General features: G+C 39.2%; 1 protein-coding gene across 1 annotated transcript in view; it reads left to right on the plus strand.

The window, feature by feature from the left end:
- Window positions 1-24,688, plus strand: part of BMT2 (base methyltransferase of 25S rRNA 2 homolog) — a 165,590-nt gene that overhangs the window by 60,121 nt on the left and 80,781 nt on the right. Inside the window, exon 3 of the mRNA XM_037836344.1 lies at window positions 19,673-19,843. Within this exon, the coding sequence (XP_037692272.1) occupies window positions 19,673-19,843 (171 nt within the window). The remainder of the gene's footprint in view (window positions 1-19,672; window positions 19,844-24,688) is intronic.

Genomic DNA, 24,688 nt, shown 5'->3' on the forward strand with positions numbered 1-24,688 from the left:
TGCCCAACAATGGTTTGGACCCAGGCAGCCAAAATAAGAAGGAAGGAAAACTGAACGAACTGTTTTCTTTTGCATTGCCAATGTTTATATCTTGTTGGAGCAATGGGGGGTTAGGAATATAAGCCCAATAGGTATAATTTCCAGAATGAGCACATGCTGGAGATATACTCACAGCAACAGCAATAAGAGCCAGCATTGCTGCAGTGAAGTTAGGACCTGTTACTGGCAGCATGGCTTGCTGGACTTTTTTTTTCTGCATCCTGACACAGCTTTTTTATCTGACCCCAAGTTGGATGTTGGGCTTCCCTAGTTTGGGGTGTTGGCCCGATCACTGTTGTCTTCAGCGTCAGACCCTGGAACTGCATCACTGGTGGCTCGACGTCCCATAGGAATTTTCTTTTCTTTGCTGGGTTGATGGTACGGCTTCAGTCATTGGGCCGGTATCCAAAGTGGTGCTCGTCCGTCACCTGGGGAAACAGAAGCGTAACCTCTTCCCCATGTTAATAAAGTACCCATTGTCCATTCATTAGTTAGCATGTCCTTCGACCATATAGCAGGTGCATTCTGGAAATAATGTTTCAGTGTTGTCTTTTCAGCTGGAAAATGTCTTTCCGCGGCAGTGCCACCCAGTTTTTCATAAAAATTTAGAAAATTTAAAGTAAATAAAGCTTTTGATAATCATTCATGGGGAGTTCCATCATCTCCCCCTTTTTGTTTTGTTAACATAGTTTTTTTTTTTTTTTTAAATCATTTTATTGAGATATATTCACATACCATGCAGTCATACAAAACAAATCGTACTTTCGATTGTTTACAGTACCATTGCATAGTTGTACATTCATCACCTAAATCAATCCCTGACACCTTCATTAGCACACACACAAAAATAACAAGAATAATAATTAGAGTGAAAAAGAGCAATTGAAGTGAAAAAGAACACTGGGTACCTTTGTCTGTTTGTTTCCTTCCCCTATTTTTCTACTCATCCATCCATAAACTAGACAAAGTGGAGTGTGGTCCTTATGGCTTTCCCAATCCCATTGTCACCCCTCATAAGCTACATTTTTATACATCTGTCTTCGAGATTCATGGGTTCTGGGTTGTAGTTTGATAGTTTCAGGTATCCACCACCAGCTACCCCAATTCTTTAGAACCTAAAAAGGGTTGTTTAAAGTGTGCGTAAGAGTGCCCACCAGAGTGACCTCTCGGCTCGTTTTGGAATCTCTCTGCCACTGAAGCTTATTTCATTTCCTTTCACATCCCCCTTTTGGTCAAGAAGATGTTCTCCGTCCCACAATGCTGGGTCTACATTCCTCCCCGGGAGTCATATTCCACGTTGCCAGGGAGATTCACTCCCCTGGGTGTCTGATCCCACGTAGGGGGGAGGGCAGTGATTTCACCTTTCAAGTTGGCTTAGCCAGAGAGAGAGGGCCACATCTGAGCAAAAAAGAGGCATTCAGGAGGAGATTCTTAGGCACAAATATAGGGAGGCCTAGCCTCTCCTTTGCAGCAACCGTCTTCCCAAGGGTAAAACTTATGGTAGAGGGCTCAACCCATCAAACCACCAGTCCCTTATGTCTGTGGTCATGTTAGCAACCATGGAGGTGGGGTAGGCGAATACCCCTGCATTCTCCACAGGCTCCTCAAGGGGTACTACATCATTTTTTTTTCCTTGTTTTTCTTTCTTTCTTTTTTTTTTTTTTAACTTTCCCTTCCTTTTTAAATCAACTGTATGAAAAAAAAAGTTAAAAAGAAAACAAACATACAATAAAAGAACATTTCAAAGAGACCATAACAAGGGAGTAAGAAAAAGACAACTAACCTAAGATAACTGCTTAACTTCCAACATGTTCCTACTTTACCCCAAGAAAGTTACATAATATAGCAACCTTTCTGTGAACTTGTTCCTACTATATCCATCAGAGATTAACAGACCATAGTCATTTCTGGGCATCCCCAGAACGTTAAAAAGCTTATCTGTTCTTCTTGGATTATTGTTCCCCCTTCCTTAATTACTCTCTACTGCTAGTTCCCCTACATTCTACATTATAAACCATTTGTTTTACATTTTTGAAAGTTCACATTAGTGGTAGCATATAATATTTCTCTTTTTGTGCCTGGCTTATTTCACTCAGCATTATGTCTTCAAGGTTCATCCATGTTGTCATATGATTCACGAGATCGTTCCTTCTTACTGCCGCGTAGTATTCCGTCGTGTGTATATACCACATTTTATTTATCCACTCATCTGTTGAAGGACATTTGGGTTGTTTCCATCTCTTGGCAATTGTGAATAATGCTGCTATGAACATTGGCGTGCAGATATCTGTTCGTGTCACTGCTTTCCGATCTTCCGGGTATATACCGAGAAGTGCAATCGCCGGATCGAATAGTAGCTCTATATCTAGTTTTCTAAGGAACTGCCAGACTGACTTCCAGAGTGGCTGAACCATTATACAGTCCCACCAACAGTGAATAAGAGTTCCAATTTCTCCACATCCCCTCCTGCATTTGTAGTTTCCTGTTTGTTTAATGGCAGCCATTCTAACCGGTGTTAGATGGTATCTCATTGTGGTTTTAATTTGCATCTCTCTAATAGCTAGTGAAGCTGAACATTTTTTCATGTGTTTCTTGGCCATTTGTATTTCCTCTTCAGAGAACTGTCTTTTCATATCTTTTGCCCATTTTATAATTGGGCTGTCTGTACTATTGTCATTGAGTTTTAGGATTTCTTTGTATAGTTAACATAGTTTTTAAAGTATGATGGGCATGCTCAATAATAGCTTGTCCTCGGGGATTATAAGGAATACCAGTGATATGATGAATGCCCCAAGTTGTAGTAAAAGTAGCAAATTTTGCAGATGTATAGGCTGGGTCATTATCAGTTTTCAAAGCACGGGGCAAGCCCGTAGAGGCAAAACAGGCAAAAAGGTGAGTACGAACATGTCGAAATGTTTCACCGGTTTGTGTTGTGGCCCAAAGAAAGCCAGAGTACTTGTCAATGCTGACAAGAACAGTGGCTAAGCGGCCAAAGGAAGGGATACGAGTAACATTCATTTGCCGTAAATCACTGGGGGCTAGACCACGAGGGTTAACACCAGGATCCTGCAAAGGTGGAGCAGTAAGGAGTTGACAATTAGGACAAGAAGAAACAATATCTTTAGCTTGTGTTCTAGTAAGGGAAAATCGAGCCATGACTCCTTGCACATTAAGATGAGTAAGCGAGTGAAAATGAGAAGCTTCTGAAATAACAGGCAGTAATAATTTATCCGCAGCAGCATTGCCAGCTGCTAAAGGGCCTGGGAGGTTGGTATGGGAATGAATATTGGTAATATAAAAAGGAGATACACGAGCGGGAATAGCTGATTGTAGCTCAAGATAAAAGTTAAAAAAACAAGGAGGCAACTGTTGCTTAATGGATGCTGTTTCAATTTTACTAGCTACATGAACAACATAGGCAGAATCAGATAAAATATTGACAGCCTCAGAAAAATCTGCTAAGACAGCTATTACAGCAGCCAGTTCAGCTTGCTGGGCAGAGAAATGAGGAAGACAATTAAACGAAGGTCAAAACCATTGAGTTGTTTTGCCTTTTTTCTGGCTTGAGCAACTAAAGTAGCTACGAGATCTAGATAAGGGGAAATGGATTTTACGGAAGAATTGGGCAAGAAGATCCATTCTACAAGCTTATCATTTTGCAAAAGCAAGCCTGTGGGGGATTTGGGAGTGGAAAAGATAAGTAGAGATAAAGGTTGTGTAGGATCAACATGGGATATCTGAGCTTGTTGAACTTTAGCTTTCACTAATTGTAACTCCTTGTCTGCAGCTGAAGTTAAATATCTAGGGCTGTTTAATTTTGAATCCCCACAAAGGAGAGAAAATAGGTTGGAGAGCTCATAGTTAGCTATACCTACTTTGGGGTGAAGCCAATTAATATCCCCTAGTAGTTTTTGTAAATCATTTAGGGTGGTAACAGCATCTCTGCGGAATTGTACTTTTTGGGGTTGAATTGTAAGTTTATTGATACTAGAACCCAAATACTGTACAGGCAAAGTACGTTGCAGTTTGTCAGTAGCAGTATGCAATCCTACATCCTGTAAAGCTTTTTGAACAGCATAGAACAAAGCTTCTACTCCAGTCTCCTGAGGTGCAGAGCACAAAATATCATCCATATAATGGATTATATAAGCTTTAGGGAAATTTAAATAGACAGGCTGTAAGGCATGGTCCACATAATATTGACATATTGTAGGACTATTTAGCATACCTTGTGGTAAAACCTTCCACTGATATCGTTTAGAAGGGGTTTTATTGTTAAGGGACAAAATAGTAAAAGCAAATTTTTCCTTATCTTGATCAGCTAAAGGGATGGAAAAGAAACAGTCTTTAATATCAATGACCACTAAAGCCCAGTTTTCAGGAATCATGCTAGGATTGGGGAACCCAGGTTGTAAAGGTCCCATGGGCTGAATGACAGCATTAACACCTCTTAGGTCAGTTAACATTCTCCATTTTCCTGATTTTTTCTTTATTGGGAACACAGGAGAATTCCAAGGACTAAAAGACTCTTCGATATGCTACAAGGACAATTGTTCTTGAACCAATTCATGTAAAGCCTCTAATTTTTCTTTTGTAAGTGGCCACTGCTCTACCCATACCGGTTTTGTTGTAGTCCATAGTAATGGAACAGGTTGGGGAGGTGAATGAACAGCGGCCGCCACTAAAAGGTTTATATCCTAAACCAAATTGATCACATTTTGGTGAGACTTGTGTGGGTGAAGGGGTACCTTGCAAACGTACGCCAAGCCCACAGCTAAGGGCATACCCCATATTTGCCATCATTTTGTGGCTCTGAATACTGTACACTCCACTAGGAGGAGGGATATGTACAGTAGCACCCCATTGTTCAAGTAGGTCTCTGCCCCAAAGATTAAGAGGCAGAGCAGCCACATAAGGTTGTAAAGTGGCCTTCTGTCCCTCAGGGCCAAGGCAAGGCAAAATATGAACACTTTGTATAAGTCCCTGAGGGGAGCCTAGGCCCACAACAGTAATTCGTGCCTTTTGCAAAGGCCAATATTGGGGCCAATGTTGTTGACTAATAATAGAGACATCTACGCCCGTATCTATAAGTCCAGTAAAGCTATGCCCATGAATTTTAAGAGTACACATAGGGCGCGGCTCCTGCAGAGCCTCTGTGAGAAAAATTCCTGCCTTTCCTGTGCTACCAAAACTTCCATTTTCCCAATTTTTAGAGGAGGAACCAGCAGGTACATAAGGTAATAATAAGAGTTGAGCAATTCTTTCGCCTTTATGGGCAGTCCATGGAGTAGAGGAAGACACGACCACCTGAATTTCCCCCGTATAGTTAGTCAATGACTCCAGTGTGTACACGAACACCCTTAAGATTGAGAGAACTGCGTCCAAGCAAAAGACCCACCGTCCCTTTAGGTAAGGGGCCATAATAGCCAGTGGGGACCTTAACAGGATTATTGGGGAGAAGACATACCTCAGCATTGGCAGCAAGGTCTACTGCTGCGCTCCCTGCTGTAGCTGGGGAAAGCTCCAAGACGAAAGGCTTGGAGTTGGTGGAGGGACAGCCTGCAGATTTTGATGTTGGATTGGGAATGCTCCCTTTCTGTGAGGGGCTGGGAGCCCGCCCCGATTGCCGTTTCCCGAAAGGGAGGTGCTGTCCTTATGAAAAGCAGATCGGCACTGGTTAGCCCGGTGTCGACCTTTTTGGCATTTTGGGCACATACCAGGCTGCTTTTGTGGAGATTTATTTTTAAAGTGACCACATTCTTTTCTGGTATGACCCACTTTTCCACAGGAAAAGCATTTTCCTGGGAAATGAAAGCCAACTCTCAAATTAGCCATGGCTTGAGCCACCATTTCTGCTTTAAAACCTTCAGTCCCAATATCTTGGCATAAACGAATATAGCCAGTAAGATCAGTTTTACCTTTAAATGGGGCAATGGCTCATTGACAATCTTTATTAGCATTTTCATATGCTAGCAGCTGCAAAATAGTATCAGCAGCGTCTGAACTAGTAATCTGCCAGTGTATTGCCTCTTGGAGCCGGGCAATGAAATCTGGATACGATTCTTTCGGCCCTTGTAAAAACCTTTTGAAAGGATTATGCAGCTTTACCCTTAGCTTCAATTTTGTTCCAAGCTTGCAAACAACAACGGCGAATCTGCTCAATTGCCTGATCATTATAAACAGACTGATTTTCAACAGTGGAATAAGCTCCTTGGCCCAGTAATTGATCTAGATTTATATTTACTTTCTGTTGCCGATTATGTGCAGCCTGTCGTTCTGCATGCTCAGTCCACCAAGTCCTAAATTATAGATATTCTCCTGGGCTAAGGACTGTACAGGCTAATGTGGTCCAATCTATGGGAATTAGACGAGAACCTTCAGCTAAACTTTGCAATATGCCAACTGAAAAAGGGGAATGAACCCCATACGTTTGTACAGCTTTTTTCAATTCTTTAAGAACTGCAAATGGGACATGCTCATGGAAGTAAGTGTAAACTCCATCAGGATAATTAGCTTCTCGGCCAGGAGGCACTTCTTCACGAACCGTAACGGGGAAGACAACAGGACAACATATGGCCTCTAAATCTCCTTGCCACCTGGCTTCTGCCAGACCCTGCTGTATGCCAGAGAGGTGGGCAAGTTTAACTACCGGGGTACAGCTATGTGCAGGAAGAGGCGGCGGAGGAGGCGGAGGCCATTCGTCCCAGCAAGGTGCAGAAGGAGGTTTGGGGCATTGACAAGAATAAGAAACTTGAGATTTTACTGGATCTTTTTTACCCTTATCATCATCAGAAAGAGGATTGGGACCAGTATTGTCATCATATTCTTCCTCATCATCATCAGTTTTTAAAGGCTCAAGAACAGACTTCATTAAAGACCATGTAGACCAAATAGTAATAGGCAAATTAACTCCTTGCATATGTTTTTGTTTCAATTCCTTACCTACCTGCTCCCAGTCCTGCAGTTCAAGGGAGCCAAGGGTAGGGAACCAAGAGCAGTATTTTTCAATAACCTGTAGCAATTCTAAGATTTGTGACTCCCCCACCTTGACACTGCTGGCCCGCAGCAGCTGCCGTAAGAGGGAAATATAGGAAACATATTTATTGTGTCCTTCAGCATTACCCATTACCCTGCTTATAATGCTTGGGGTCGTTCTACAAGGAATGCATACAAAAGACGGCCGTTACCTCCACCCGAGTTCCAGCACTGCTGTACCTCAGTCGTTCAAGCGATTCTTCTGTCAGGAGCCAGGTCTGGTTCTTTGAGCCCCACGTTGGGCGCCACTTCTTGCTGACAGGGCGGTGCAGGAATGAGACACAGACACAAAGTTAAGAATTAAGGGAGCAGGGGGCCCACTGCATCTCATGCTAAGTGGACAATAATGCACCTTTGCTCCAATTATTTATTTCAGAAGATCAGGGAGTATATGCTAAATGTCCTCAGGCTCGGGAGAGCCCACCAGATACCTATGTTTACATCCTGTTGCATATCAGAAGGAACAATCTAGGTTTAGGACAATGGTAAACGTTGTCATCATAGTTACAAGACACATATCTTTACAGGGTGGGCCCGCACGGTGTTCCATGCAGGCCTGAGGCTTAGCGTTCTAAGCCACCACCCTAGATATACCTCAGGCAACATGGAAGACTCCCACAGCAGGTAATATCTTTAGCTTCTGATTCCACAAGCCTCGTCCCAGTGGGATGGATGTATTCTGAACAAATTGTACCACAAGCTTTGGTTTGGATTCTAACTTATCTGATAACGTTGGTTCAGTTTCCAAATTCTGTAGCTGTTCAGGAGACAGGCTCAAATTTAATTCAGAGTCAATGACACATTCCTGTTATGTTCATGTTTCTCTAGGAAATGTTATGCTCCTCTTTTAAGACACTGTGTTGGGTGGACATTCAATTTAGTCAAATAATTGTTTAGGTCATCTTTAAGGTTCCTCCAACTTTGAGATTTCAGGATTGTAAATTCTCCAAGAAACTAGATAATTATTACTGTCCTTTATGTTTGTTAGGGTTCTTGGAAAGTAATGGTGTTGGCTCCAGGGATCGATTTCTGTTACCTTTTTACTTTCCCGTCCAGAGCAGCCGGCCAGCTGTCAGTTGGTCCCAGATTGCATCCACACCAGCCAGAAGGTATCATCTTGATGATGCCTTGATTTGGACATTTTCACAGCCTCAGAACTGTAAGCTTGTAAATTAATAAATCCCCATTGTTAAAAGCCAGCCCATTTCTGGTATATTGTATTTTAGCAGCGTTATCTAACTAAAACACCTTAGAAGGGATATCTCGATATGCCTCACATCACTGGATGCCTAGAAATTTCACTGAGGTGGAAGTCCTGAATTTTTGTTATCTCTCCCACCCTGTGAAACACAAATGTCCTGCCAGTAAGTCTAGAGTAGCTGCCACTTCTTGCGCACTAGGTCCAGTCAGCATAATGTCATCAATATAAGGAACCAATGTGATGTTTTGTGGAAAGGAAAGGCAATTAAGGTCCCTGAGGACTAGATTATGACATAGGGCTGAACAATTGATAAACCCCTGAGGTAAGACAGCATAGGTGTATTGCTGGCCTTGCCAACTGAAAGCAAACTGTTTCTGGTGGTCTTTACTAATGGGTTTCAAGAAAAAGCATTTTCCAGGTCAATAGCTACATACTAGGTACCAGGGATGTGTTCATTTGTTCAAGCTATGATACATCAGGACCAGCAGCTACTATTGGAGTCACCACCTGGTTAAGTTTACAGTAGTCCGTTGTCATCCTCCGAGACCATCTGTTTTCTGCACAGACCAAGTAGGAGAATTGAATGGAGATATGGTGGGAAGCAGTACCCCTATATAGTTCATAGTCCTTGATGGTGGCACTAATCTCTGCAATCCCTCCAGTAATGAGATATTGCTTTTGATTTACTATTTTGTTAGGTAGAGGCAGTTCTAGTGACTTCCACTTGCCCTTTCCTACCATAATGGTCCTCATCCACTAGTCAGGGAACCAATGTGGGGATTCTGTCAATTGCTGAGTATGTATTCTAAGTATTCATTCTGGAATTGTGGAAATAACCACAGAACAGGTTCAGGGACCCACTGGACCTACTGTGAGATGTACCTGAGCTAAAACTCCATTGATCACCTGACCTCCATAAGGTGTACCTTATGTGACATTTTGGGTCCTGGAATTAGTGTCAGTTTTAAGCCAGTGTATAATCCCTGAAATGTTGGATCAATCCCTTTTCCCCAGTGCACAGTCACCCTGGTAAAAGGCCATAGATCCCTCTGGGGAAAGCTGGGAGGAAGGTTAGCATTATAGCAGGTTTCTTCCCCAAGGGGACCCTGCCTTGCCTTCATTCAATGGGTTCTTGGTTTGTAAACTGTCTCAAATCTGTGAATTGACTGAGGGGCCATGACTCTCATTTTTGTGGTTGAAGTTAGACTTTTGTTCACTTGACCTAGAACTCTTCTGTTTATACAAATCAAGTTAAGAATTTAGTAGACTGCCTATCTATTTCACTTCTAGGTACCCCATGATCAACTAGCCAGTGATATAGATCTCTACAAGCCAGACTATTCTGGCAATTGCCTTGACTCTGTTGTCCATTATGGTAGTCACATCTTTGTGGCTTATCTTTGGCAGTTAAGTGCTGCCACTTGGTTCCTGCCAACCCAGGATCTGAACATCCCCATTGTGTTTAAGGATCCAAGTTCAGTGGGACCAGTTCCCATAGTAATATCTGACCTATAGAGAAGAGCGACCACTGAGCTCTTCGGGGATGATAGGAGCAGCTCTAACAAATTTATTCCTCATGTAGCCGGTCATTTCCTCTGAAAATTTCTAGGATGGATGAGCAGGTCTTACATGATAAATCCACTGTAACATTCCAGTCTTTCTAAGACTTTGGATTTCCTCATCTCCATTATATTAGGATAGTTCTGGCATTTCAGCTTCAGATAATGTAGGCTACCTTTTGGTTCATGCTTCAGCCAACGACCCTAACTGTTCGAGCCCTTTTGAACTTCAGGAGCTACAACATTGAATCCAGAACCTCTGCTTAGGGGCCCATATCAATAAATTCAGCCTGATCCAACTTTATATTCCTTCTGCCATAATCCCATACCCTTAATATCCATTCCCACAAATATTCCCCTGATTTCTGTCTGTATAAATGGGAAAAATCATGCAGTTCTTTTGGAGTGTAACACGCCTCCCTCATCATGGGTCACATTTTGTACCTCACCTTTCAAGTCCTTTTGGGACTTCAGTCTAGTTATAGGTCTGGAAGAAAAGAAGGGTGATGTGGATGGGTCATGAGAGAGGAATTAGCACTGTCTTGCAATCCAGCTACCTCAGGGCATTACAGTTTCATTTGGTGAAACAGTTACTCTCTTCAGGAGGAGTCATGAGGGTTCTTTCCTCAGAAAAGGTGGTTACAGGTTTATCAGGCACAGCAGCATTAATCTCTTCAGGTGGAGGTGGGGTGGCTGACTTCTTGGGGAATTGAAGGTTTATCTGGAGAAGAAGATTCAGCAGAATCTAGGGTTTCTGTGTCCCCTCTGCCATCATCATCATCTGCTCATATGTTCCCATTCCAATTTTCAGGATCCCATTCCTTCCCAATTAATGCCCACACTTTAACAACAGACACCTTGCAAGGTTGGGAATTCAATTTATATTGTAATTTAGCCACTCAATAAATTGCTGGGTCTGGTTTTTCTGAAATCTCAAGTGTGCAGCCACAAGAAATAAGTTTCTTTCAGGGCACACATAGAAACTTACGTCTCCTTCATGTGGCACTTGAGCTGGGAATTTGAAGCCTTGAGCTTATCCCTTTATCAACTGTATCCAGCACCTTTGGGAGCAACCAGCCAACATCATTATACTTTTTCATTCCATGAAACTCTGTTAAGGTATCAAATGAACTGTCACCCAGAGCCTTTCATCCTAAAAGCATTTGAGTATATATTGATGATATTTTGCATATTTCTATTGCCAGTTTATACCAATTTACACATCAGTGCCAACTCAATCATTAGAAATAGTCATTAGTGACTCTTTTAAAAATTCAGTTTTATTGATATATTCACATACCATACAGTCATCTACAGTGTACAATCAGTTGTTCACAGTAGCATCATATAGTTGTGCATTCATCACCACAGTCAATTTCTAAACATTTTCATTGCTCCAAAAAAAGATGAAAATTAAAATAAAAATATAAAAGAACACCCAAAACATTCCATCCCCCATCCCACCCTATTTTTTCATTTAATTTTTGTCCCCATTTTTCTACTCATTTGTCCATACATTGGATAAAGGAAGCATGAGCCACAAGGTTTTTGCAATCACAAAGTCACACCATGTAGGCTACATAGATGTACAATCGTCTTCAAGAATCAAGGCTACTGGGTTACAGTTCAACAGTTTCAGGTATTTCCTTCTAGCTTTTCCAATACAGTAAAGACTAAAAAGGGATATCTATATGGTGCATAAGAATACCCTCCAGAATGACCTCTCAACTCCATTTATAGGCTCTCGGGCACTGAAGTTTTTTTTTTTTTTTTTTTTTTTTTTGTTTCATTTTGCTTCCCCCTTTTGGTCAAGAAGATTTGCTCAATCCCATGATGCCAGGTCCAGCCTCATCCTCAGGAGTCATGTCCCGCATTGCCAGGGAGATTTATACTCCTGGGAGTCATGTCCCACCTAGAGGGGAGGGCAGTGGGTTTATCTGCCAAGTGGGCTTAGAGAGAGAGAGAGGCCACATCTGAGCAGCAGAAGAGGTTCCCTGGGGTAGACTCTTAAGCACTATTATAAGTAGGCTTACTCTCTCCTTTGCAATAACAAGCTTCATAAAGGCATGCCCCAAGATTGAGGGCTTGGCCTACCAAATTGGTAGTCCTCAATGCTTGCAAGAACATCAGTAATAAAGCAGGTGGGGAAGTTTAGTATTTCTGCATTTTCCCCCCAGTTCCTCAGGGGGGGCCTGCAAATACATTTTTATTCTCTGTCCAAATTATTCTGGAATGTATTGGGATTTCACACTAATCTGTACAATCCTACCAGGTCTCACTTCCTAGTCAAAGTTCCACATAATTATGGTATTTGAATAAACTGACCATACAAGTTAAATTATTTAGTGTGCTACAGAAAATATAGATCCTGCACCAAATAAACATCTCTTCCCTTGGCCTTACATAGAAGTTGAAGTTTTATAACACAGTCAATATTGTTCTTTACCGTTTGGCCTGATTTGTCTTAGTTCTAACCAGATGCTCTTCATTCATCTCTCTAATTGAAGTCTGAACTTTTTTTCAGCTTTTTTGATTGTTGCTATATGAAGTAATACTGACATTCATAGTTGCTGAACTCTAGCTCTGAGTCTCAGGTGTCACACAGATATCCAAAGTTCCAGAGATTGACGAGGTTATACACGAAGAGCTCAGCATATCAGAATTTAGAGATAACCATTACAACTCAGGAATAGATGTGACTGCAGTAAGAGCATACAATCTAGGGACCTGTACAATAAGCCTTCCCCTGATAACCTATGCTCTAAGGTTAAATTCTCAGAGTTTACACATTATAGTTAGACCATATTAGTGAGGCTTTATAATGTTCGTCTTTTTGTTTCTGGCGTATTTCACTCAAAATGCTTCCATCAAGATCTGTTCACCTAATTGCATGTCTCATAACTTCATTCCTTCTTGTAGCTGCTCAGTAATGAAGTTGGAGGACCTTATGGTTACACCATTCTACTTCCCCACCAACAGTGAATATGTACATACCTCTCTCCACGTTTTCTCCAGCACTTGTATCTCTCTGTTTTTTGTCCCTGCAATTTTATAGAGATATATTCACATACCATACAGTCATCCATGGTATACAATCCGTTGCTCACAGTATCATCATAGAGTTGTGCATTCATCACCACAGTCAGCACTTGAACACAGTCATTACTCCAAAAATATGTATATATATATAAATATAAAAAAAAATTTAAAAATTTAAAAAAGAATAAAAAAAGATACAAGAAAAAATAAAAACACAATACAATACGATACAGTAATAAGGTGAGACAACAACACTACCACCAAGAATCCCATACCCTCCCTTATATCCCCCTCTCATAGACATTTAGCTTTGGTATATTGCCTTTGTTACATTTAATGGAAGCTATTACTATGTTACTGTTAACCATAGACTCCAGTTTGCATTGATTATATTTTTCCCCAATACCATCATCCCTTTTTCAATACCTTGCAAGGTTGACATTCATTTGTTCTCCCACATGTAAAAACATATGAAAAGATGCTCAACTTCACTGGCTATTAGGGAAATGCAAATCAAAACCACAATGAGGTATCATCTCACACCTACTAGGATGGCCATTATCAAAAAAAACAGAAAATTACAAGTGCTGGAGAGGATGTGGAGAAAGAGGCACACTTATTCACTGTTGGTAGGAATGTAGAATGGTGCAGCCACTCTGGAAGGCAATGTGACAGTTCTTTAGGAAGCTTAATATAGAATTGATGTATAATCCAGCAATTCCATTACTAGGTGTATACTCAGAGGAACTGAAAACTAAGACAGAAGCAGACATTTGTGAACTGATGTCATTAGTGACTTTTAATCTAATGAGATTAGAAACAATTTCCAAAGACCTCAGAAACAACTCAGATAGAAAAATAGGGGAAGGAAACAAACAAACAGACAAAGGTACCCAGTGTTCTTTTTTGCTTCAATTGCTCTTTTTCACTTTTATTATTATTCTTATTATTTTTGTGTGTGTGCTAATGAAGGTGTCGGGGATTGATTTGGGTGATGAATGTACAACTATGTAATGGTACTGTGAACAATCGAATGTACAATTTGTTTTGTATGACTGCGTGGTATGTGAATATATCTCAATAAAATGAAGATTAAAAAAAAAAAAAAAACAACTCAGAAATCTCATCCTTAAGATTCTGTTTCCCAAGAATCCCTTTCAGATCCAAAAATTGTTGTAGTCAGGTTTCTCCAGAGAAACAGAACTGACAGGACATATAGGTATATATGTGTGTATGTAAATGTTCTGAGATTAATTATAGGACTTGGCTTATATGACCATGGGGACTAGCAAGTCTGAATTCTGTAGGGCAAGCCACAAGTTGTGAGCTCCAATGAAGGTTTTGATGAATTCCCCAGGAGAGGCTGGCCGGTTGTATTAGAGACAGAAATTCTTTCTGACTACTGAAATCCTCAGTTCTCTTTAAAGCCTTCAACTTATTGAATGAGATTTTTTCATTGCTGAAGGCATTCTCCTTTGTTAATTGTAGATGTAATCAGCTATAGATGTATGCCGATTTAGATGTATTATGTCCCCCAAAACGCCATGTTCGTTAATGCAATCTTGTGGGGGCGTTGTATTAGTGTTGATTAGGTTCGAATCTTTGGATTAGGTTGCTTCTATGGAGATGTGACCCACCCAACTGTGATTAGATTATTTCCATGAAGGTGTTGCCCCACCCATTCAATGTGGGTCTTGATTTAATTACTGGAGTACTTTAAAAACAGTCACGCAGGCCCAGACACTTGATGCAGCTTAGAGAGAGAGACATTTTAAAGACATCCATTGAAAGCTGATGCTGACATTTTGGAGAATGTCATTTTGAAACACAGCCTGGGAGCAAGCAGATGCCAGCCACATGCCTTCCCAGCTAACAGAGTTTTCCAGATGCCATTGGCCATCCTTCAGTGAAGGTACCCTAATGTTGATGACTTAGCTTGGACCCTATTATGGCCTTAAGACTGTAACTTTATGACCAAATAAACACCCTTTATAAAAGCCAATCCATATCTGGTATTTTGCATAACAGCAGCATTAGCAAACCAGAAGTAGATGCAATCAACTGACTAATTTAAATCCATGAAATACCTTCACAGTAACAGGTCAGTGCTTGCTTGGCCAAACAACCATTACCTAGTCAAGTTGACACATGAACTTAATCATCATGCCTTTCTTCTGGTTTATTTTCTTTCTCTAATCATTTTAGTTGTACCCTTGTTTTTTCCTTTTATTTTTATCAATACAGTTATTAAAAGGTCTGAACTTTCCTCAGATCACTATTTTAGTTGCATGGTTTCATTAAGTTCTGAATTGTGCTTTCATTATTCTTTTTTAGAATTTTTATTTTATTTGTATTTCCCCTTGATCCAAGAGTTTAATTTTTTTTTAATTTGCAGGTAAACAGATTATTTCACTTTATTTTATTCTAGTTTTATTGCATTGTGATTGGATAGTTTTATCTGTATTATTTTTACTTTATTGTTCTTTCTGTAGTTTTCTTTATGACTTAATACATGTACATAGTAATATTTTTTTACTATTCCATTTGCAATTAAAAAGAAGCTATACTCTCTATTAGGGATGCAAAATTTGTTAGGAGCCATAAGATAAACCCTATGCTATTTAAGGCTTCTGTAACCTTATGTATTTTTCATTCACTTGGCTGGGAGTGGTATATTGCTGTTCTCTATTGTTAGTTGTTTCTGTCTCTTTCTCCATTCATGTCATGGAATTTCTGTTTTGTAAAGTTGGCTGCTATGATAAATGGCACATATATATTAATAACTTTTATCTTCATTAGGAATTGTGGCCTTAAGCATTAGAAAGTATTTTTTTATTTAATGCTGTATATTCCATCGACAGGTTTCTTGGCGATATTTTCCATTCACCTCATGACTGAAGTTAATCTTCCAATAGATTCTTTAAAAATGGCTTGCAATTATAGTGTTCCCCAAATTTCCTGCATTTTAAAAACTTTTTCTGTAATTTTATTACTGGATGGACAGCTTGGCTGGGTATAAAGTCCTTGACTCACACTTTCCTTAGCTTCTGGAAAACTGTTACTCTACTTTAGTCTTATTTTGTGTCATTTTTCCTCCCTCCTCTACCTCCTCCTTTTGGCTTCCTTCTCTGATGAACTATTTGAGAATTCATAAGAGTTTTACTCCTGAACACTTCATTGTTTATCACCTGAGAACGTTCTTCTACATCACCGAAATACAACTATCACACTGAAGAAATTAAATACTGATACAATACTATTATCATATTCTATTAATATGCTACCCATAATCAAATTTCCATAGTTCCCAATTTTCACAATGTCCTTTATAGGCCAGATTTTGTTTTTGATCCAGGATCCAGTAGGAATAATTCACTGGTCTTAGTTGTTATGCTTCTATAGTCTCCTTTAATCTAGAACAATTTGCCAGCCTTTTTTTTCCCCCCTTTTTATTGGGGGGAGGGTGGTCTTATAGAATGGCCATTTCTATAAAATCAAAGTTTTACAACGGTCCCTAATTTGAATTTGCACAGCTGTTTCTTTGTGATTAGATTCCAGTTAAACATATTTTTGGCAAGAGTATTACATGGGTGATGTTGCATCCTTCTCAATACATTCCATCAGGAGGCATATGGTATCTATGCTACATTTTTAAATTTAAAATTTAAAATGTTCTTTCACATCTACAATTGCTGGCTTAATTGTAAACAATTCATATTGAAGTGTGATATTAAAGTTTTATTCTGTTTGGTGGTTTTTTTTAATGTTTTAAAGAATTTTTATCCACTGAAAAATCTTGATTGCCTTTCAGTAGGCTTCAAATAGAAATGTGTATGGTTGCTGGCTTCATTAGGTATTTTCTTTATGTACTTTTTCTATCATGTTTGTATAGGTGTTCCTCCAGATATATAGGTAGGAGTTTGGGTGGCCTACCTTGTTTCTTATTTCGTAAGAACCTTGTTTGGTTGGTATAAGTACAAAAGTGGAGGTCATTTCATGGTGTACTCTTTTGGTCCAACTTAGGATTTTTTAATATATATATAATATGTCATATCAGTAGGCTCCTCTCTTTAACTCTTTCATTTTTTCCTTTAGCACCTCTCTTTTCCACATTGCTTCTCTTCTCCCCCAGAAACACTGTCTTCTCAAGACTCACCTTCCCATATACTTCCAGCCTCCTTCCTTTTGGTCTTCCAGTGGCTAATGCTCTGATTCACTAGGTTCTAGATCTCAGGATTTCTCCATTTAGAGTTGGACCTTCTGATGGTGAATTGTATGTGGTATTATCTCTTTTTTGCCACCTCTAAGACCCTACCTCACATTGCTCTCTTTTGTACAGTTGCCATCTGACTCTTGTGGGCACCAAAGCCAACATAGTTGGTTTCAGATATTTGTTTCCCAGATTACATGTAAAGTGAAGTTTCCTAGTTTCCTGATTCATAGTTAGGCCATAAGCATAAGCTGTAGGTGCATTTATTTGCTCTCCTTAATGATCTGTATTCTCTTTTCCCTTCAGGTTCCTTGGTTTTAATAGCTAATAAAAATTTCAGTTGATTCTGTGATACATTTTTGTTGTCCCTTTTACTTAGTTCCCACGTATGGTGTATGTTCCAGTTTGCTAAAGCTGCTGTTATGCAAAATACCAGAGATGGATGGCTTTTATAAAGGGGATTTATTCGGTTACAAATTTACAGTTCTGAGGCCATAAAAGTGTCCAAAGTAAGGCATCAACAAGAGGATACCTTCAGTAAAGAAAGGCTGATGGTGTTCAGAACTTCTGTCTCCTGGGAAGGCAAATGGCTGGCATCTGCAGGTCCTTTGATCCTGGGTTGCATTGCATTCAGCTTTTGATTCCAGTGGCCTTCTCTTTAAGCATCTGTGGGTTCTCATTTAGCTTCTCCAGGGCAAATTCTAGATGACATAGCTTCTCTCAGCTCTCTGTTTGGTTCTCCTTGGGGCATTTCTCTTTAAGTGTCTTGGAGTCCTCTTTTAGCTTCTCTCCAAAATGTCTCTCTCAGCTTCTCCCAGCTTCTCCTCTCCATGAGCCTCTCTCTTAAAGGACTCCAGTGATCTAATCAAGACCCACCCTGAATGGGCAGGCTCCACACCTCCATGGAAATGATCTAATCAAAAGGTCTCATCTACAGTTGGATGGGTCACATCTCCATGGAAACAACCTAATCAAAAGGTTCCACCCTAATCAAAAGACTAATAAGTTTGCCCCCACAAGATTGCATTAAAGAACTTGGCTTTTGTGGGTGACATAATAGATAGAAAGCAGCATGGTATCCTACTATATTTACCCTAAAATTTAATTAGGTATATCATAAATACTAAGAAAACAGTGTGCCAGTGATCAGTTTCTGATTCTGTATAGCAACCTAATATGGGCTAAACCATGAGTTTAAAATGATATATCATGAAAAATCTGCATTTTAGTAGTGTAAGAATTGAAACACTCACGAATGGTTTCCTGATAGACAGGAATAATTTCCAAGTAGTATAAAAACTACTGTTATATTCAAACCTCTGTTATCTTTGAATATATGCCTTTATAGTATGACACCTGTGCTGGTTTGAATGTATTATGTCTCCCAGAAAAAGCCATATTCTTTGATGCAATCTTGTGGAGCAGACATTTTAGTGCTGATTAGATTGGAATCCTTTGAGTGTTTCCGTGGAGATGCACCCCACCCAATTGTGGGTGATGACTCTGGATAATTTCCAGGGAGGTGTTACCCTACCCATTCAGGGTGGGTCTAAATTAAATCACTGGAGCCATACAAATGAGCTGACAAACAGAAGGAACTCAGTGCAGCTGAGAGTGACATTCTGAAGAGGAGCTACAGCCAAGAGGGACACTTTGAAGAATGCATAGGAGCTGAGAAGAGAGGAGCTGCAGGTAAGAGACAGTTTGAAGACGGCTGTTGAAAGCAGGCTTTTGTTCCGGAGAAGCTAAGAGAGGACAAACACACCAAGAGCAACTGAGAGTGACATTTTGGAGAGAAGCTGAAGCCTAGAGAGGAACATCCTGGGAGAAAGCCATTTTGAAATCAGAACTCTAGAGCATACACCTGCCACGTGCCTTCCTGGCTAACAGAAGTTTTCCGGATGCCATTGCCCATCTTCCAGTGAAGGTAACCGATTGTTGATGTGTTATTTTGGATACTTTATGGCCTTAAGACTATAACTGTGTAACCTAATAAACCCCCTTTTATGAAAGCCAATCCATCTCTGGTGTTTTGCATTCAGGCAGCATTAGCAAACTAGAACAACACCTTTTTTACAGGAACTAGTTTTATATGCCCTCCTATCGGAGCAGGTAAAAAGAATAAAGATCTCCTAATATGCTGACAACCTGACTTTATTGTTATAAACCAGGAGGAGTCTCAAAACCAGGATAACCCCTTGTTTATCAGTCTACCACCAGAAAAGCTATCTAACTGTGACTACAATTCTTTCTGGATGCTATCATTGAATAGCAGTCATATAAGCTTTGCTGGAGGAACCTATTTTTCAGTTAACAGTGAATTTCAGAAAAAACATATACTGATACCTCTGTACTCCTTAAAAACATTTTTTAATTTATTAGACATAATCTGTAATCATTTTTGTTGTACAGAAATTTAAAAATTTTGAAAATGCTATGAGGTATTCAAACTTATCTCTATTGATGTTTCCAAAATAGAAGTCTTTAATTTGAAAGGTTTCCAATTTGATTAATAAGTGCTAATGTTTTACCATTTTATTTTGTATTTATTCCCAGTGTTTTAAAATATAACTTTACTTTGCCTTGTAGTGTATGCAGAGAATACTTCCAAAATGGTGGGAAGAGAAAAGCACTTGAGAAAGATGAAAAAAGAGCTCTACTGGCCAATAAGACCACTCCAGCCTTAAATATGCATGAGTCTTCTAAACTTGAAGGTCATTTAACCAACCTCAGCTTTACAAACCCTGAAATTATAACTGAGTAAGTATTCTTTTTCTAGCCCAATTATTAACATCATTCTAGATAGCTTGTGTTAATAATGTAAACCAGTGAAATGCCTTATAGCAAGCAGTGAGCATTATTCTTACACTTCAGGTAATATAAATGGAGAAATGCATATTTATAACGTTATTAGGTTAAATTCTAGCATAAAATTTTAAGGGACTTCTGGAACACTTGTTCTATAGCTTAGGTTGTTCTCATTAAACATGAGAAAGCATATTTTATTAATTGTTGAAGTAATTATTCTTATGATAATTCAAGGAATCCAACAAGCAAAATCCAGTTAAATTATGTTTTATGTAAATTGGCTATCTACTAAGAAAGACAAATAAAGAATAAATGGAAGATTATTAATAGAACTAATTGCCATTATTTTGTCAGTATGAAAATCTGCCTGCTAATAATATATTGTATGCATATGGGCAAAATTTTGTTTTATAAGTCCATTAGTATTGTAATCCAGTTAATTATTAGTAGTATTAAAATTATTTATACACTCTTATACCAGAATGAATTTGGAGTATCATGTAATATTTCATTCTCTTAAAAATGCTAAACTCAAATAATTCTAGAAATGTTCTTGATAGACACTGAAAGCTAACTATGAAAATAAAATTAAAAGTTCAAAACAATTCCAAATCTGTAGATAACAACATAGCATTTTCGTTCATTTCATTTTACACTGTGTTGAAAATGCTCTCCAGTTAGTTATAGTCCATCTCATTTAAAAATTTAATTAATTAACATACCTTTGATTAGATCACGAGGAAAGGATAAGACATGTTTTTGCCTTTGTTCAATGGTTGCTACAAAGTTTACAAAGCATAATGACACTAAATGAACATTCTGTTACTGAGGGGTTATGAACATTTAAAAACAGTTTTAAGTTTTGACCAATATAAAAAATGATATAATGCTATCAAAAAACAGGTACAAATGGAAAGTATCAATTCTAAAATTTGTATTTGATTCTTTTAATTTGTCTAACAGATTTATAATGGCATTTTGAAGTCTTTGTCTGCTAAATCCAACATTTGGGTTTATTCAGTCAGTTTCTATTTATTAGCTTTTCGTCCTGAATATAGGTCACACTTTCCTGCTTCTCTTTGTATGTCTCATAGTTTTTTTTCTTGAAAATTGGACATTTTGATAATATATTTAGAAAGTCTATTTGAGTTTTTCCCCTGAGGGTGGTGATGAGTGTTTTTTTAGTAATTTGCCTAGACTTAATATGTGAACTTTGTCTCTGTCATGCACGTATTTGGATGTCTATGCTAAGTTTTCTTATTGTTATTTTTTTGGGCTAGTGTCCCAGGGTTTGTCTCTCTTGTCTGCATAGCCTAGTGTTCAAACAATGGTAGGTCAGAGATTCTGCTGAAATACCTTGAGCCAGTAAGGCTTATACCCTCTGGCAGTTGATGTGAGTTTGATTAGGGAGTGCATTAAAAAATCTGCCAGTTTTCAGGTCTACCTCATCTTTTACTTTCCTCCAGGCCCTCTTGGGTCCCCTTGCATGTTTGCACAGCCTACCAGTCAGCCATAGTCACGTTGAAACCTTATCTGGCCCCTGTCTGCCTCTTATTTCCGGGACCTTTCTGTTAAATTTCTGACTCATCCTTCCAATCTGCAGCTCAGCCCAACCAGGACTGCAACCTGAGGCTACAATAGCTGTAGACATTTCCTGTTTGTATCCTATTTTTTTTTCACCCTTTGCTTGAAATCAAGTTAGCCCCTTCCAGCAATGAAGCGCTTGTTTTTCATAGCCAACCGTGTCCTTGGTAGAACTTCTATATCCAATGAGCAGTTGCTGGAGGAGATTGAGTGCTCCAAGCAAGAACACCATAGATCCCTAACTGTTCTTATCATGAATAAACACTTCTCAACTTATTAGTTCTTCTATGAGCCCTGAAATGGTTGTTTTATTTTATTTTATTTTTTTATTTCATCCAGTTTTATAGCCATTTCTTGAGGAGTAGATTTTCTGACATCTTTATTCTGCCATAGCTGGAAATCACTGTTTCTGGCTTCATTTTTTTTTTTTTTTTTTTTTTTTTTTTTTTTTATCATTTTATTGAGATATATTCACATACCACGCAGTCATACAAAACAAATTGTACTTTCGATTGTTTACAGTACCGTTACATAGTTGTACATTCATCACCTAAATCAATCCCTGACACCTTCATTAGCACACACACAAAAATAACAAGAATAATAATTAGAGTGAAAAAGAGCAATTGAAGTAAAAAAGAACACTAGGTACCTTTGTCTGTTTGTTTGCTTCCCCTACTTTTCTACACATCCATCCATAAACTAGACAAAGTGGAGTTTGGTCCTTATGGCATTCCCAATCCCACTGTCACCCCTCATAAGCTACATTTTTATACAACTGTCTTCGAGATTCATGGGTTCTGGGTTGTAGTTTAATAGTTTCAGGTATCCACCACCAGCTACCCCAATTCTTTAGAACCTAAAAAAGGTTGTCTAAAGTGTGCGTAAGAGTGCCCACCAGAGTGATCTCTCGGCTCGTTTTGGAATCTCTCTGCCACTGAAGCTTATTTCATTTCCTTTCACATCCCCCTTTTGGTCAAGAAGATGTTCTCCATCCCACGATGCCGGGTCTACATTCCTCCCCGGGAGTCATATTCCACGTTGCCAGGGAGATTCACTTCCCTGGGTGTCTGATCCCACGTAGGGGGGAGGGCAGTGATTTCACCTTTCAAGTTGGCTCAGCCAGAGAGAGAGGGCCACATCTGAGCAACAAAGAGGCATTCAGGAGGAGACTCTTAGGCACAAACACAGGGAGGCCTAGCCTCTCCTTTGCAGCAACCGTCTTCCCAAGGGTAAAACTTATGGTAGAGGGCTCAACCCATCAAACCACCAGTCCCCCATGTCTGTGGTCATGTTAGCAACCATGGAGGTGGGGTAGGCGAATACCCCTGCATTCTCCACAGGCTCCTCAAGGGGGCACTACATCTTTTTTTTTTTTTTCCTTGTTTGTCTTTTTTCTTTCTTTTTTTTTTTTAACTTTCCCTTCTTTTTTCAAATCAACTGTATGAAAAAGAAAAGTTAAAAAGAAAACAAACATACAATAAAAGAACATTTCAAAGAGACCATAGCAAGGGAGTAAGAAAAAGACAATTAACCTAAGATAACTGCTTAACTTCCAACATGTTCCTACTTTACCCCAAGAAAGTTACATAATAAAGCAACATTTCAGTGAACTTGTTCCTACTACATCCATCAGAAATTAACAGACCATAGTCATTTCTGGGCATCCCCAGAACGTTAAATAGCTTATCTGTTCTTGGATTATTGTTCCCCCTTCCTTAATTGCTCTCTACTGCTAGTTCCCCTACATTCTACATTATAAACCATTTGTTTTACATTTTTCAAAGTTCACATTAGTGGTAGCATATAATATTTCTCTTTTTGTGCCTGGCTTATTTCGCTCAGCATTATGTCTTCAAGGTTCATCCATGTTGTCATATGTTTCACGAGATCGTTCCTTCTTACTGCCGCGTAGTATTCCATCGTGTGTATATACCACATTTTATTTATCCACTCATCTGTTGAAGGACATTTGGGTTGTTTCCATCTCTTGGCAATTGTGAATAATGCTGCTATGAACATTGGCGTGCAGATATCTGTTCGTGTCACTGCTTTCCGATCTTCCGGGTATATACCGAGAAGTGCAATCGCTGGATCGAATGGTAGCTCTATATCTAGTTTTCTAAGGAACTGCCAGACTGACTTCCAGAGTGGCTGAACCATTATACAGTCCCACCAACAATGAATAAGAGTTCCAATTTCTCCACATCCCCTCCAGCATTTGTAGTTTCCTGTTTGTTTAATGGCAGCCATTCTAACCGGTGTTAGATGGTATCTCATTGTGGTCTTAATTTGCATCTCTCTAATAGCTAGTGAAGCTGAACATTTTTTCATGTGTTTCTTGGCCATTTGTATTTCCTCTTCAGAGAACTGTCTTTTCATATCTTTTGCCCATTTTATAATTGGGCTGTCTGTACTATTGTCATTGAGTTGTAGGGTTTCTTTGTATATGCAAGATATCAGTCTTTTGTCAGATACATGGTTTCCAAAAATTTTTTCCCATTGAGTTGGCTGCCTCTTTACCTTTTTGAGAAATTCCTTTGAGGTGCAGAAACTTCTAAGCTTGAGGAGTTCCCATTTATCTATTTTCTCTTTTGTTGCTTGTGCTTTCGGTGTAAAGTCTAGGAAGTGGCCTCCTAATACAAGGTCTTGAAGATGTTTTCCTACATTATCTTCTAGGAGTTTTATGGTACTTTCTTTTATATTGAGATCTTTGGTCCATTTTGAGTTAATTTTTGTGTAGGGGGTGAGGTAGGGGTCCTCTTTCATTCTTTTGGATATGGATATCCAACTCTCCCAGCCCCATTTGTTGAAAAGACCATTATGGCTCAGTTCGGTGACTTTGGGGGCCTTATCAAAGATCAGTCGGCCATAGATCTGAGGGTCTATCTCTGAATTCTCAATTCGATTCCATTGATCTATATGTCTATCTTTGTGCCAGTACCATGCTGTTTTGGCAACTGTGGCTTTATAATAGGCTTCAAAGTCAGGGAGTGTAAGTCCTCCCACTTCGTTTTTCTTTTTTAGAGTGTCTTTAGCAATTCGAGGCATCTTCCCTTTCCAAATAAATTTGATAACTAGCTTTTCCAAGTCTGCAAAGTAGGTTGTTGGAATTTTGATTGGGATTGCATTGAATCTGTAGATGAGTTTGGGTAGAATTGACATCTTAATGACATTTAGCCTTCCTATCCATGAACATGGAATATTTTTCCA

Source organism: Choloepus didactylus, chromosome 5 (assembly GCF_015220235.1).
Source record: "Choloepus didactylus isolate mChoDid1 chromosome 5, mChoDid1.pri, whole genome shotgun sequence".
Lineage (NCBI taxonomy): Eukaryota > Metazoa > Chordata > Mammalia > Pilosa > Megalonychidae > Choloepus > Choloepus didactylus.